The following is a 12,480-nucleotide window of genomic DNA, read 5'->3' as shown; positions in this document are numbered from 1 at the left end:
CCGATGTTGGGTTGTGGGCCGATCGGGCCGGGGTTCGACCCATAATCCCGAGAGCCAGCTTCAAATGGTGACCCCACAGCCCCTAGCCCTAAGCTCGAACCCTTTGGAAGTTCCCGTATAAGCAGCTATGACTAAATTATATGTCCAAGGTAAGAGTTACTTACTCATATGCAAGAGATTGCCAAGTTTTAGGGATTTTATCAATGGGGTGTCATTTTGTGTATAATATTTCTCCTTATAAATGGCTAGGTGATCCCTAACACATAGGGTAATTTACTTACTCATGGACAGACGAGGACTTCGAAAATGGTACTTTTATTTCTATGCAAACATTTCTGTACAAACGATGGCCCGCCAATACACCGACGAATGGTAAATCAAGCCGAACTCCATAAACTCATATTATAAGCATCATGCCTTCAACATGTCAAGTGCGCCTTTCAACTGATATGCGTTCTGCGCCATTTCCACCTCACCACGCACGCGGTAGTGCAACTTCTTGACCAAGTTGTCGACCTGAGCCGATTGGCCGAGGTTGGCCGAGTAGATATCTAACAAGTTCATGGCAATTTCCACACAGAGATCGACAAGACGGGGCTCGCGAAGATGATTGTGAACCCATGACAACACGGGCTGGAGTGTGTCTTCGTCACGATCTTTGAGCGCAGCACGTAGAGCCGAACGGTGTCGGAGGGCAGTGAACAGCGTGAGCTGGGCCGTCTTATCGGTACTGCCAAGGACCTGGTCCAAGGCCACGGCATACTTGCCCTTGCGCAAATCATGCTCCCAGGTTTGTTCCCGCTTCCTCTTTTTGCTGTCCTGGCCCTCGATCACAATCTCCACACCTTCTCCGATAAAATCGCGACCACGAAGGCGCTTTTCCCAGCCTGAACCGCGAGCTTCCTTCTTCTTCTTCTTTGCCAAGGCCTTGTCATGTTCCTCCAACTTGCCCTCGAGCATTGCCTGCATCTCCTTCTGGCGTTCACGGTCCTTGACTTTTTGTTGACCAGACAGCCGTGTCTTGATTGACAGAAGACCTGACTGCATACCGACAGCGATATGCTTATCTTCATAAGCCATACCGGAAGTGACCACGCGCAGAGACAAGATGGGCGATGGGTACTTAAAGCCGGAGACCGTGTTCCAACCTGTCGTCTCAAAGACCTTCAGGTGTCCGTCCAACGCACCACTGAGCAATCGCTCGCCGTTTGACGCCAAACAAAGGGAAGTGACTGTCTTCTGGTGGTTTTGAATCATGTGCAATGGCTTACCAGCCACAATATCCAGCACGGCAATCTTGTTATCTGCGGAAGCCAAAACAGTAGTACCTGCCGGCATAGGCAGCACATTCTCAATGGGAGCTGCCATCTTAAAGGTCATAGCCGAGCGCCTAGCCACACGAGGATCCCAGATGCGCACCGTGCGATCATACGAACCGGACACCAGCAATCCAGATGAGGCCATTGCGCCGGGCATGAAAGCACCACTGCGCACGTAATCGGTATGGCCAGTGAATGTCCGCTGGCTAGACTCGGCAGGCAGATCCCACAGGCGCACCGTTCGGTCGTCACTGGTGGTGAGAAGAGAGGTTGGGTCACTCGGAGAGAACTTGCTCACCCACACGGGCTGCTTATGATCCCTCCATGTCTTCAGAATGGCGCGGGATTTGACGTCGAACACCTGGACCGTGCCTGTATCGTCACCAGTCACCAACACACGGCCATCGGGCCGAACATCTGTACCACGTACTGTATCATCGAATCGAGTGATTGTTCGCAACAGTTTTCGGGTGTGAATCGAGTAGATCTGAACGCGGGCACCGGTGGTCACGGTGAAGATATCCGGGGGCTGCGACAATGAAGTGAAGACTGCAGAGGACGAGGGGGCAGAGGGCTGAGTGATGAGGTTGATAGGGCCATTGGCTGGCGACGGAATGAGGAGAGGGTTCTTGAAGGTGCGCCAGTATTGTTGCTCTGGTGTTAGGCGGGTGGAGGGTAGTGAGGCGAGCTTCACCTGTTGCAGAGGCAGGACGGGAGCCGCCATGGTGAGATATGGTATTCGGTCACTGATATGAGGGGAACTCAATCTGAAAAAAGAGAAGTGAGAGAAAGTATCCACGCCCAAAGCTCGTGGCAGCGCCGTGACCAAGAAGGTTTGATCTTTTTTTCTGCCAATCAAAAAAGTTCGCCCTGATCGGGAATGGCGGCGGTGTCTACAGACACCTGAGGCAGAACACTTTACTTCGAACTCGAACCGCCTCAAGGCATCAAGGCACTAAGGCACTCAGGCAGAAATGATCATCGCAAATTAATTAATCAAGTTGGAGATTCCTAGATACGTCACGATCGCTTCCCATGGTTGGCACATTCCAAACTTCAAATTAATATACTTAGTATTCTCCTAATTGACGTAGTCTTCCTTTGGTCTTGGGAATAATAAAAATCATGGTAAGCTACTAGGTATCTTGTGTGCATGGATTTCAAGGTTGATTCATGTCGTGCATGGTGTAGCCGATAGCATTCAAATTCAGTATTCCCCGACGCGAGCTGTATACTTCGTACTCGTTATTTCCAGGCTTCCATCCTAGTACTTATATCCTTACCCGATTTATTATGGGGGCTTCTTCGTCCAAAAATACCATCCGACGTAATAATAGATCTCAGCATCGAGGCGCCCGGGGCTGTGAGGTAGGCAGCGACCAAAAATAAGCAGGGGATGGGCAGTCACTTAACGGAACTTTGTACATACAACCTATCTCGCACAGTCAATATTGATCTGTCTTACCTATTTAGCAGAGCAATGAATGGGATACAGAATAATATTCAATAGGGTATATGCCTTTGCAGTATGAGGTAGGGAGAAGCAATTGCGGTCAAGCCCAACAGCCAATATGTTTTGCCCGTCGCCCTAGCAATGCAGATATCAAGTGGGGTTGACTCATGCATTGCTTGACCTTAAGACCTCGGGAGTGGGGAAGGCTGCGCCTGACAGCTGCGAGGCCTCGCAATTGAAACAAATTGAAACCGGATTCAGTGACAAAGCTATTGGAAGGATGACGATCAGTGCTAGGCCTGTCGCCAATCGTTGCACCTTCTGCCCACTTGCTCCCCCTGTCCGCGCCGGGAATGCATTGATCGGTGGATCGCGGTGGCTGGGGGAGTTGATCGGAGCTGACGATGCTGCTCCACTTGAGTTCTGGACTTTGAGACCGGGTTGGGTAAAAAGAAAAATCAGAATGGATACTCAATCTAAATCTCAATATATTTCGATGAGGCTGGTTCCATAAGGAGTAGAGGATGAGGGGATCGAAGAAGAGTTGCGTATACGAGAACAAGAACCTTGAGTTGGAATAGATAGTAACAATGGGGGTTATCGGTAATTTTGGAATCTGGTTTTGTATTGTCACATCGCTTGGATCGACCACATTTAAAACGTTTGATTCAGGGGAGGCAGCCAATCAGCGTTGAATAAAATCCGCCCCCAGCCACCAGCAATACTGTCTGTGACATTCCAGAAAAAGCGGGCTTTTTATCTTTAATGATCCCCCCCCTCCCCTCTTGATTGATCGTCTAATTTTTTTTTATTTTCTCCTCTTCTCATCCTTGTCATATCTCATGTTTAACAAGATATCTCTAGCTCGTTAAATCAATCATGGCTAAAGTGTTCAAGGGTAGTCATGCAGCTGGCATCTTTGCTGACATGTCGGTGGATGGCCCCCCCATAGGTACTCTGGTGGCCATTATCGACCGAGCAAAGAATCTACCTAATCGGAAGACGATGGGAAAACAGAACCCTTACTGTGCAGCACGGTTAGGAAAGGAAGCAAAGAAAACCCCAACAGATTTACGAGGTGGTCAAACTCCTAGATGGTATGTTGATAAATAGGGCTTATTGTTACCGGAAAAAGCTAATGTAAACAACAGGGACCACGAACTCCGTTTCACTGTACACCAATCCCCAGACTACTACAAACTCAAAGTCTCCGTATTCAACGACGACAAAAAGACAGATCTCATTGGAGAAACTTGGATTGATCTGAACAACCTGATTATCCCGGGCGGAAGCCAAGACGATCATTGGCATCCACTGCAGTCGCGGGGCAAATACTCTGGCGAAGTTCGAATCGAGATGACTTATTACGATACCCGACAAAAAGATGAAGCGGTGATTGAGAAACGAAAAGAGGCAGCAGATAAGGTCCAGGGCAAACCAGCTGCCGTCATCACATCCAGCTCTGGTCTGTCAGGCCCCAGACAACTGAACGCGTTCAAGCGACGACCACTGCCCACCGATCCATCAGGAGCGCCACCTCCCAAACCTCCTGTTCTAGAACAGCCTCAATCAGCCCCTCCATTGCATCACCCGATGCCTTCTCGCACAATCCGAGAACAAGTCCAAAACATGCCCACGGTTCCTGTTCCGGAACCCGCCCATCCTTATCCTCAAAGACACCACTCAGAGCCCACATATGAGCAACATTATAATCAGCCACCACAGTCTCGAGCATACGATGCCCCTGAAAATTACCAACGTGAATGGGAAGCCCCAGCCCTTCCTCCGGCGGGCATGATGAGACGTAACCAGACACATGAAACAGCCTATGCCGGCCACGATAACTCAGAGCTTGCATATGACTCGCGTCCGCTACAACCCCGCAGTCAATCTGACTTTGACCACCACCCTCCCCGAGATCACCGTTCTGCCTCCCAAGATCCATCTTTTGAGGTTGAAATGCGCGGCAGGGCACCGTACGAACACGCCAGGCAAGGAGAGGAGATCTACAGTCCGCTCTCGCCCCAGTATACAGCACCTCCGATGTCGTTTGGGCCGGTGTCAACATTCACCCCACGCCAATCAGCTTATGCTGATGAGCCAGCGCCTCTGAGTTATTCACGCCCGGGCTCGTCATCAGGGCCAGCAGAGGACCCTCGCTACCAGCCACATGATATCCGGGCATTGCAGCCCATGCGTCGTGATCCCTATCATCCCGAGTACGCTACCATGCAACCACGCGTAGAGGATGAAGATGAGGATGGTCCGCCTCCACCGCCACCGGTTCATCGATCTCGTATGGCTCAACATCCGCAGTCGATGCAGCCAATGCAACCAATGCAACCAATGCAACCTGTCCCACCGCCTGTCAGAGAGTCACCCACGGGATATCAACCATACTCGCCAGGACACTCTAACTCCACTTCGCCCATGCCCACCAGTCTCGTCGTTGGGTATGAACCCGAGGAATTCCCGAATTATGACGATCGAATTGAACGCAGACGAAGCGCTCACTTTGACGATGAAATGATGATATCTCACCCGCCAGGTCCTGGGGCCCTTGTACCTGTATCAAAGTCCGCCCAAGCATCACCTTCGCCTTATGAATCTCCAGTTTACCCTCTCCGTACCTCTCCGCGGCCTATCGAGGAGCGGCCGACCTCCAGCCGCGGTGGATCTGCTGGTGCAGACACGCGAATGGTGACACGAAAATCCGTTAGCCCCCGGCCTTCAATCTCTAGTGACCGTGCCTCTTCCATCCCATTCTCACCCGACTCATACAACGCCATCAATCCGCACGCTGCACGTTCTGCCACTAGCCGAGATCCTACACCTGCATACGAATCACCAGCCCAGGCCAGGGATGCAGCGATTCGCGCTGAGCGAGAACCCATCAGGGACCTCAGCCAGCCTATCATTGGCGACGATGGCCGAGAAATCGATCCATCTGATCATCTTCCGACGGATACTTGGGCCCCAGAGCCAGAACGGAAAAACCGTAAGCCAGAGGTCATCATTCGCTTCAAGCATTCTCCTCGTGAACGACCCACTTCCCGAGGCAACGATGCCACCTCTCGCAGCACAGGACCGCCTCGTGTGGGCTTCAGGACGGAGACCACGTCATATAGCTCCGACCGTAAAAGATACACACCCAGCCATGCTCAGCCTAGCCCTGAACCCATGGATCGCACAGCGCAGCGAGGATATGATAGCTATGGAGACGGTTACACACAACCTCGAGGCTACACAACCCCGACATCCACTGAGCGACCTCGCTCCTCTCGTGGCTCCGTTTCACCGTCGCCTGGTTCTCGCTCTCCATTGTACGATTACGCCCCTGGTCCACCAATTCCATCCAAAGTTCCGATCTCCCAAGGCGCTCCAAGCTACCCTGTAGCTGCCAGCAATCCTGGCATGGATGCCTTGAGTCGAGAATTGAAGACAATTGAGATTGGCTCAGCAGGGTGCAGCCCGAGCCGTGCTGTTCGGAGATACGCACCACCTCGCCAACCAGCATCAATCGGGTATGCTAGTTAGAGAGTTTTGTATTTTGATGATTCATGTGTGGATGTAGTAAGTTATTTTCGCGGGTTGGTGCTCTCGGTCCATGTATCCTGATATCTATGTTCATGATTTGGAATAAGCATTTCGGTTGATTCTTGTTGAATACAGGCATGGCGGCGTTGGAGGATTTCTATTTGTTCCGAACTTCTACCATGTTCTTTTTTTTATTTTATTTTTACATACAAATTTAGCCATACGCTGGCTTTGCAGAATGATACCTGGGCGTTTACTCGTTCAATTGAATATTGTTACCTCTTATACCTACTACTATCTACACAAAGATAACTGTATCTCCCAATTATCACATAAATTGGTCATAACATAGCCCTTATCACACAAAAAAACAACCGATTGACCCACTGTTGGAATTTGACAGATCTCAAGTGCCGTTGATCGGCGGTTATCTCCGATCAATTTAACATTGCATGTAACCAATCCCGCAATGGATCAATATCGCTTATCACATTTCCCCGCCTTTTATAAAACCCACCCGCAACTTGACCAAAATACGATTTCCCTCCTTCAAAGCACGCAAAATGGCCGGTCTCACTGAAGCTCAAGTGGCCTTCTTCCACGAGAATGGCTACCTCGTCCTCCCAGACTACCTCAGTCCAACCGAAATCACCTCAGTCTTGACCGAAGCCAACACCCTCCTCAACGACTTCGACCTGGACACTCACCCCCTCACCCAATTCACGACAGGCGACGATGACGAAACCGATCACGTAGGTGACGACTACTTCCTCAACTCGGGCGACAAGATCCGCTTCTTCTTCGAGAAAGATGCCTTCACCACCGAGCCCGACCCACTCACCGGCCGCGCCGCGCTCCTCAAGCCCAAGAACCTAGCCGTCAACAAAATCGGCCACTCCCTGCACACCCTCTCCCCACCCTTCAAGTCCATCTCCCTGAACGAGCGCAACGCAGACATCGCCCGCTCCCTCGGCTTCGTCGACCCCCGCGTCCTGCAGAGCATGCTCATCTGCAAGCAGCCCTCCATCGGCGGCGCGGTGCCCGCGCACCAGGACTCGGAGTTCCTATACACGGACCCGCCGTCTGCGGTCGGCTGGTGGTATGCGCTCCAGGATGCGGGACCGGGTAACGGGACGCTGGGTATGATTAAGGGATCGCACAAGGGCGCTAAGGGCGGCCACATCAAGAGACGCTTTGTGCGCAAGACTACCGGGTCTGGGACGGAGTTTATTGAGAATCAGGGTCCTGCTTTGCCCAAGGGCATGGAGGAGGAGAAGGTTTCTGAGCCTGCGGAGGAGGATCTGGAGATTTTGGAGGTTAAGGCTGGTTCGCTGGTGCTTATTCATGGTAATGTGCTGCACAAGAGTGAGAAGAATACCAGTGAGCGCAGTCGGTATGCATATACCTTCCATGTTATTGAGGGTGCAGAGGGGTGGGAGTATGATCAGCGGAATTGGTTGCAGCCGCCAGAGGGTGGATTCTCGAAGCTTTACGAGTAATCGGTTGCATTCAGGGTCAACTGGTTATTAAAAGGATGTATATAAGTCTGAGAGCCATTTAGTACATACATATTCTTCTAATCAATTGATAGTTCAAAATGTTCTTAAGACTTTAATTTCCCTATTACATTCATACTGTGTTTCAACAGGCACTGTATTCAACTGCCTTCCAGGGTTCTACTAGTACTCTCCTCAGCTGCCAAATGTAAATGTTACTAGTAGTGCGTACTAGAGGTAAGATGCTAACAGTAGTATTATGAACATTTGAGGCACGCACCAAGGTATTCCGAGGTTGATACCTATTCTGAGGTAGTTACCTAGTACTATCAGTAATCTCGATTGACTTTCGGGGTCAACATGTGAAGGCGATACTGATTGAACAACGACAACCTTGGAATAAATCTGTATTATCTAAAACTTGACTGACAAGCCCGGGCACATTGAAGTAATGAAAGGAGTGATTTGCATTCTGTACATCGAAGGTTGTTGTTACATTAAAAAACCCAACGCCAGCCCTTGAGGGGCAAAGTATTTTGTTTCTCGAACGAAAGGAATTAATACCATAGAAAGATGTAGAACGAATGAACTAGTGCTGGCTCCACTCAATGGTGTTCAAATCGATACCCTCCTGCACCAATTCCCAGAGCGGGCTCAGCTCACGCAGGAAGTGTACACGTTCCCGGACAGCCTTGAGGACGTAGTCCATCTCAGCATCAGAGGTGAAACGGCCGATACCGAAACGGATACTGCTGTGAGCACTCTCATCACTGCTACCCAGGGCACGGAGGACGTAACTGGGCTCCAGCGAGGCGGAAGTACAGGCACTTCCGGAGGACAAAGCAATATCCTTGAGTGCCATCAGGAGGGACTCACCCTCGACATAGGCGAAAGAGATGTTCACACAACCGGGGTAGTGGGCATCGGGGTCACCGTTGAGGGTGGTGTGCTCCATGGAGAGCAAGCCTTCGCTCAAGCGCTTTGATAGACGCTCAATGTGCTTTGTGTCGTACTATATAGGGAGAATGTTAGTGATCGAAATCCGAATTTGGTAAACAAAACTCTAGGGGGACTATGGTCTTTCTTACCTCCATATCTTGCAGGGCGAGGCGGCAGGCCTCACCGAATCCAACAATCAGATGCGGGGCCAGGGTACCGCTGCGCAAGCCACGCTCTTGACCACCACCAGTGATAAGAGGGTCAAGACGAACACGAGGGCGACGACGAACGTAGCAAGCACCGATACCCTTGGGACCGTAGATCTTGTGGCTGGAAATAGACATCAAATCAATGTTCGACTTGTTGACATCGAGGGGAATCTTGCCGACGGCCTGAGCACCGTCGGTGTGGAAGAAGATCTTCTTAGAGCGGCAGAGGCGACCAATGTCATCCAAGGGCTGGATCACACCAATCTCATTGTTGACAGCCATGATGCTGACAATGCAAGTTTCGGGGCGCATAGCAGCCTCGAGATCTTCCATGCGAATCAAACCATTGGACTGGACGGGCAAGTAGGTAACCTCAAAGCCTTCATCTTGCAAATGCCGGCAGCTGTCAAGGACACACTTGTGCTCAGTCTGGGTTGTGATGATGTGCTTCTTCTTTCCGGAGCGTCCGAAGAATCTTGCGACACCCTTGATGCTCATGTTGTTACTCTCGGTCGCGCCGCTGGTAAAGATGATCTCCTTGGGGTCGGCTCCAATCAGTTTGGCGATGTGTTCACGGGCCTCCTCGACGGCCTTCTCGGACTCCCAACCGTAGGCGTGCGTGCGCGAGTGCGGGTTTCCGTAGATGCCGGTAAGATAGGGAAGCATAACGTCGAGAACGCGGGGGTCGAGGGGGGTGGTGGCCTGCATATCGAGATAGATGGGGCGGGTACCCTGGTCCATAACAGTAGCCTGCTTAAGGATGCCAGCGGACGGGCTCATGGCAGCGTCGCCCGAGACTCCGGAGCCGGGCATATTGAGACTTCCTGGGGCAACGCCAGCCTGCTTCATAAACGACTTTTGTTCCTCCTTGATAGCGGTTTCGATGTTAACTTGAGCATGGTCGGCCTTGCTCTCGGTGACATAGGATCGAGCTCCGCGGAAACCAGTGGCGAGGACGCGGCGAGGAGCAGTCCATGATCCATAGGACGATGATAAGCGCCGAGAACAGGCAAGAGAAGCCTGTCTCCAAGCAGCGGGGGTGGTAGGCATTATGGCGATGGTTATGGGGAAAGGACCATCAAGATAGAAAGGAAAGATGGATTAAGCCAACGGTGACAATTTCCGATATCTCGGGGAATTCCCATTGAGGTCATTTCGGCCTCGGGTTTCTCCGCTGAAATCACGTGATACAGGCTGTTGATCATCGATGATTGATAATCACTTCACTAAATGAGAGTTCCTTTTTGTATTTGAGAGAACTGAACAGAGTCTCACAGCTCACAAAGTGATTCAAATTTACTTTGACGCAAGAAAACTTTGACATATACAGATTGCAGTGATACATATAAAAGTGACTGTAATATCTACATACTACTAGTAGTAGGCAGCTCCTTCTCCGCTTATGCTACCGGGGAACTGCGGCAATTAAGGCTAACTCATACTACTCAACGCTAAGCCACGCAAATCACGCTCTCAGCCACTTCAACATCATATCCGTAGGGCTGGAAATGGAACGTGGAGAGATCAACGAGTGGAACTAGGGAAAGTCTGAAGTTCCACCAGAAGATGCGACCGAGGGTAAATCCTGGAGCCTGTACTCCCGGAGTAAAAGGGATTAGGCACCGAATATGACGGTGTCAGGTACGTCAAAAAAAGAAAACAAAACCAAGTTAAAACAAAAAATATAAAAAAGAAAGGAAATCAACCATTCAGCTCTTGAGCCAAGCCACAAGTAGGATCCATTCGAAATCTCAATCCGGATGAACGCAACTCGATGTGGTATAGTCTGTGAGGAAAGTTAGGTACAGCCACTGAGCCACAAATCTCTTGTGAGAAGTCTTATGTCATAGGTGAAGCGAAAGTTGGGAACGGAAAGGCCGAACACCCCGCCCTGAATCTTTCTACCTTCCTTTCTCTCCCAAATCTTTTCTCTTAAATCCTCTCACACGAAATTACCACTCAAGATGAGCTTCAAGGGGTTTTCTAAGAGTATCGCCCGAGCTCCGCAGCAGTTCAAGCTCAAGTTCAACCTCGGAGAACACTCCCAGGATGCGGTGTATACCGACTCCGAGCGCCGCTTCCAAGAGCTAGAGAAGGAAACCAAGAAGCTTCACGATGAGTCCAAGAAGTATTTCGACGCCATTAATGGTATGCTGCCTTGATCCGCTGCAATCCGAGATCTAGCTTCTCCTTCCATGAACCTCAAATTGACTCTCCGCCAACAGGCATGTTGACCCACCAGATCGAATTCTCCAAATCAGTCGCCGAAATTTACAAGCCCATCTCGGGACGAGCTTCCGATCCCAACTCATACCACGATGAAGGAAATGCCGAGGGAATTCAGGCTTGTGAGGAGTACGAGGCGATTGTGCGAGAGCTGCAGGAGGCCCTCGTCCCCGAACTGGAGATGATCGAGAGCCGAGTAATCAGCCCTGCGGACCAACTCCTCGAAGTTGTCAAGATCATTCGCAAAGTGGCTGTCAAGCGCGACCATAAGAAACTGGACTTTGATCGTCGAAATGCCACGCTCAAGAAGTTGGAGGAAAAGAAGGACAAAAATATCAAGGATGAAAAGGCTCTGTACAAGGCCGAGAATGACGTTGAGCAAGCAACACAGGAATACAACTATTACAATGATCTGCTCAAGGAGGAGCTACCGAAGCTTTTCACCCTCGAAGCAGAGTTCATCCGCCCGCTCTTCCAGTCCTTCTACTACATGCAACTCAACGTCTTTTACACTTTGCACGACAAGATGCAGCGCATGAATATCAGTTATTTCAACCTCAACCTGGATGTGGAGGAGGCCTTTGAGCAAAAGCGAGGTGACGTGCAGGAACGCACGGAAGCTTTAACCATCGTCCACTTTAAGGCACAGGGCGTCCGTCGAAACAACTCCAAACTGAATCCCAAGCTGGCCGAAATCAAACGAGGAAGATCTGCCTCCACCGCCGATGAGAACCCTCCACCACCTTACTCAGCCGGTTCCATTCCCAGCCCAACAGGCAGCTTCTCCTCGGCTGCTAAGAGCAAGCCAGCCCCACCGCCACCAAGAGCAAAGCCGGCTCACCTCAGCAAGCCTGCCGAGATGGCCACCGCTCTTTATGATTATGAGGCACAGGCCCACGGTGACTTGGGCTTCTCAGCAGGCGATGTGATTGAAATTATCCACCGAACTGAGAACACAAATGAGTGGTGGACCGGGCGGACCGGTGGTCGGGAAGGACAATTTCCTGGTAAGTGCAGAAATATTTATACAAAATTTTGCTCTTTTACTGACGTCCCATGTCTAGCCAACTATGTGCAATTGAATTAGGTTTGCTTTCTGATATTTTGGGGCTGTTTATTGTTTTTTTCCCATGCTCTGGCGCATATGGCCTCATACATAGAGCGTTCTGTGTGTAAATAACTTTCGTTTCTCGACCGCTCGCTAATCCAGCTCTATGTAATAACCTGGACCTGTGAACTTCCACCGGGTCTAGTTAGTTCTTCACTTTTGAACATCCATACGTTGTTCTGTACTACCTAGT

General features: G+C 50.5%; 5 protein-coding genes across 5 annotated transcripts; 3 read left to right on the top strand and 2 right to left on the bottom strand.

Moving 5' to 3' along the window:
• Window positions 1-411: 411 nt before the first annotated feature.
• N7466_005627 (snoRNA-binding rRNA-processing protein UTP15) lies at window positions 412-2,043 on the bottom strand (the record flags this gene model as incomplete). The annotated part of the gene is made up of 1 exon (XM_057165024.1): window positions 412-2,043. The coding sequence occupies one exon, from the start codon at window positions 2,041-2,043 to the stop codon at window positions 412-414; it is 1,632 nt and encodes a 543-aa protein (XP_057020623.1).
• A 1,608-nt stretch (window positions 2,044-3,651) lies between these two features.
• Window positions 3,652-6,309, top strand: N7466_005626 (uncharacterized protein; the record flags this gene model as incomplete). The annotated part of the gene is made up of 2 exons (XM_057165023.1): window positions 3,652-3,869; window positions 3,924-6,309. 2 exons carry the CDS (start codon window positions 3,652-3,654, stop codon window positions 6,307-6,309), a joined length of 2,604 nt encoding a protein of 867 aa, XP_057020622.1.
• A 563-nt stretch (window positions 6,310-6,872) lies between these two features.
• On the top strand, window positions 6,873-7,808 carry N7466_005625 (phytanoyl-CoA dioxygenase family protein; the record flags this gene model as incomplete). The annotated part of the gene is made up of 1 exon (XM_057165022.1): window positions 6,873-7,808. One exon carries the CDS (start codon window positions 6,873-6,875, stop codon window positions 7,806-7,808), a length of 936 nt encoding a protein of 311 aa, XP_057020621.1.
• Window positions 7,809-8,394: 586 nt separating this feature from the next.
• N7466_005624 (IscS subfamily cysteine desulfurase) lies at window positions 8,395-10,003 on the bottom strand (the record flags this gene model as incomplete). The annotated part of the gene is made up of 2 exons (XM_057165021.1): window positions 8,395-8,817; window positions 8,894-10,003. 2 exons carry the CDS (start codon window positions 10,001-10,003, stop codon window positions 8,395-8,397), a joined length of 1,533 nt encoding a protein of 510 aa, XP_057020620.1.
• A 914-nt stretch (window positions 10,004-10,917) lies between these two features.
• On the top strand, window positions 10,918-12,266 carry N7466_005623 (amphiphysin; the record flags this gene model as incomplete). The annotated part of the gene is made up of 3 exons (XM_057165020.1): window positions 10,918-11,101; window positions 11,179-12,186; window positions 12,244-12,266. The coding sequence occupies 3 exons, from the start codon at window positions 10,918-10,920 to the stop codon at window positions 12,264-12,266; spliced, it is 1,215 nt and encodes a 404-aa protein (XP_057020619.1).
• Between the last annotated feature and the right edge of the window lie 214 nt (window positions 12,267-12,480).

This window comes from Penicillium verhagenii (genome assembly GCF_028828195.1).
Source record: "Penicillium verhagenii strain IBT 33310 chromosome Unknown utg000006l_segment0_segment0, whole genome shotgun sequence".
NCBI classification, from domain to species: Eukaryota; Fungi; Ascomycota; class Eurotiomycetes; order Eurotiales; family Aspergillaceae; genus Penicillium; species Penicillium verhagenii.
This window is presented reverse-complemented; position numbering and strand designations above follow the sequence as displayed.